The 1,285-nt window shown below is 56.3% G+C and overlaps 1 protein-coding gene across 1 annotated transcript in view; it reads right to left on the bottom strand.

The window, feature by feature from the left end:
- Positions 1-1,285, bottom strand: part of EMH_0034930 (pyruvate kinase, putative) — a gene marked incomplete at both ends in the record, with an annotated part of 6,012 nt that overhangs the window by 3,204 nt on the left and 1,523 nt on the right. Inside the window, one exon of the mRNA XM_013494925.1 lies at positions 49-1,232. Within this exon, the coding sequence (XP_013350379.1) occupies positions 49-1,232 (1,184 nt within the window). The remainder of the gene's footprint in view (positions 1-48; positions 1,233-1,285) is intronic.

Raw genomic sequence — 1,285 nt, 5'->3', positions numbered from 1 at the left:
ATCAACGGGGGCCCCGGGGCCCCGGGGGCCCCCGGGGGCCCCCCGTACCCTTGGGGGCCCCCATACAACGATGGGGGCCCCCTCCTCCTGCAGCAGCCCCTCTTCCTTTGCCTTTTTCTTTGCGTATTCAAACCAATCCCCCTCAGCAGCATCGTACCCTTCGGGGCCCCCACCGTGGGGGCCCCCCTGGGGGCCCCCTTGGTCCCCCCCCTGGGGGCCCCCATGGGGGCCCCCCTGGGGGCCCCCCTCGGGGGCCCCTTGATACTGTGTTATATTTTCTACAATTTGTTGATGCGTTGTGATCTTTTGTTGTTTCGTAGATGCTTGTGTATATTCTTCTTTATAATTATTATTTTTATTTTTATTTATATTTTTATTTATATTTATATAGTTGCTGCTGATGTATGCTTGTGCGGGCCCCAAGAAGACAGGCAATACACCCCAATACAGCTGCATCTGTCTGGCTAGTCTGAGGTCATCTGTAGCAGCAACGATGGGGGCCCTGGGCCTCAACGCGGAGAGAGAGAGGGGGGCCCCCCTATCTTTTGTTTTTATTATGATAGCATTGGCACTGCATGCACGGGCACATGTTGCAGCCCCAACAGCTAGGGCTTCTCTATCTACTCTTCTCTCTTCTCTTCTCTTCTCCTCCTCTCTCTCTCCCCCCTTCTCCCCCTCCTGCTGCTGCTGCTGCTGCTGCTGCTGCTGCTGCGGTTGCTGCGGTTGCTGCTGCAGTTCCACCGCCCCCAGACTCCCCATGGGGCCCCCCAGGGGGGCCCCTAGGGGGGCCCCCAGGGGGGCCCCCGTGCAGAGGTGCGTAGCGGCTGCTAGGAAGGTGGCTGCGTGGGGGCCCCCCAGGTCCTGGTGGGCCCAGTATGTGTGTGTATTTTCTGTGTATGTGAGTATATGTTGCTGTGTGTGGGTGATGAGGGGGCCCCTGCTGCTTGCTGCTGTCTCCTGGCTAAGCATAACAGCATCTGCTGCTGCTGTTGCTGCAGCAGCAACATCATTTATTTCGGGTCTAGAAGGGAGAGGAGACACCATCATAGTCTCCATGAGTTGTGTTGCTACTACTACTATTTTTTTTTTCTCTTTTGCTGCTCGCAGTACCCTATACTGTGCTGCATGCATTGCTGCTGCTGCTACTTCCAGACCCAGGTCACCCCGAGCCACCATCACCCCATCTGCTGCTGCTGCTATCTCTGCTGCTTTCTCTACAGCTTTCTTCTTCTCTATCTTCGCCATAATCAAAGGTACAGCAACCCCACCCTCTAACACACTCTCC

This window comes from Eimeria mitis, genomic scaffold, assembly GCF_000499745.2.
Source record: "Eimeria mitis Houghton genomic scaffold, Emh_scaff1337, whole genome shotgun sequence".
Classification (NCBI taxonomy): domain Eukaryota; phylum Apicomplexa; class Conoidasida; order Eucoccidiorida; family Eimeriidae; genus Eimeria; species Eimeria mitis.
The sequence above is the reverse complement of the archived record's forward strand: the minus strand, read 5'-3'. Positions and strand labels throughout refer to the sequence as shown.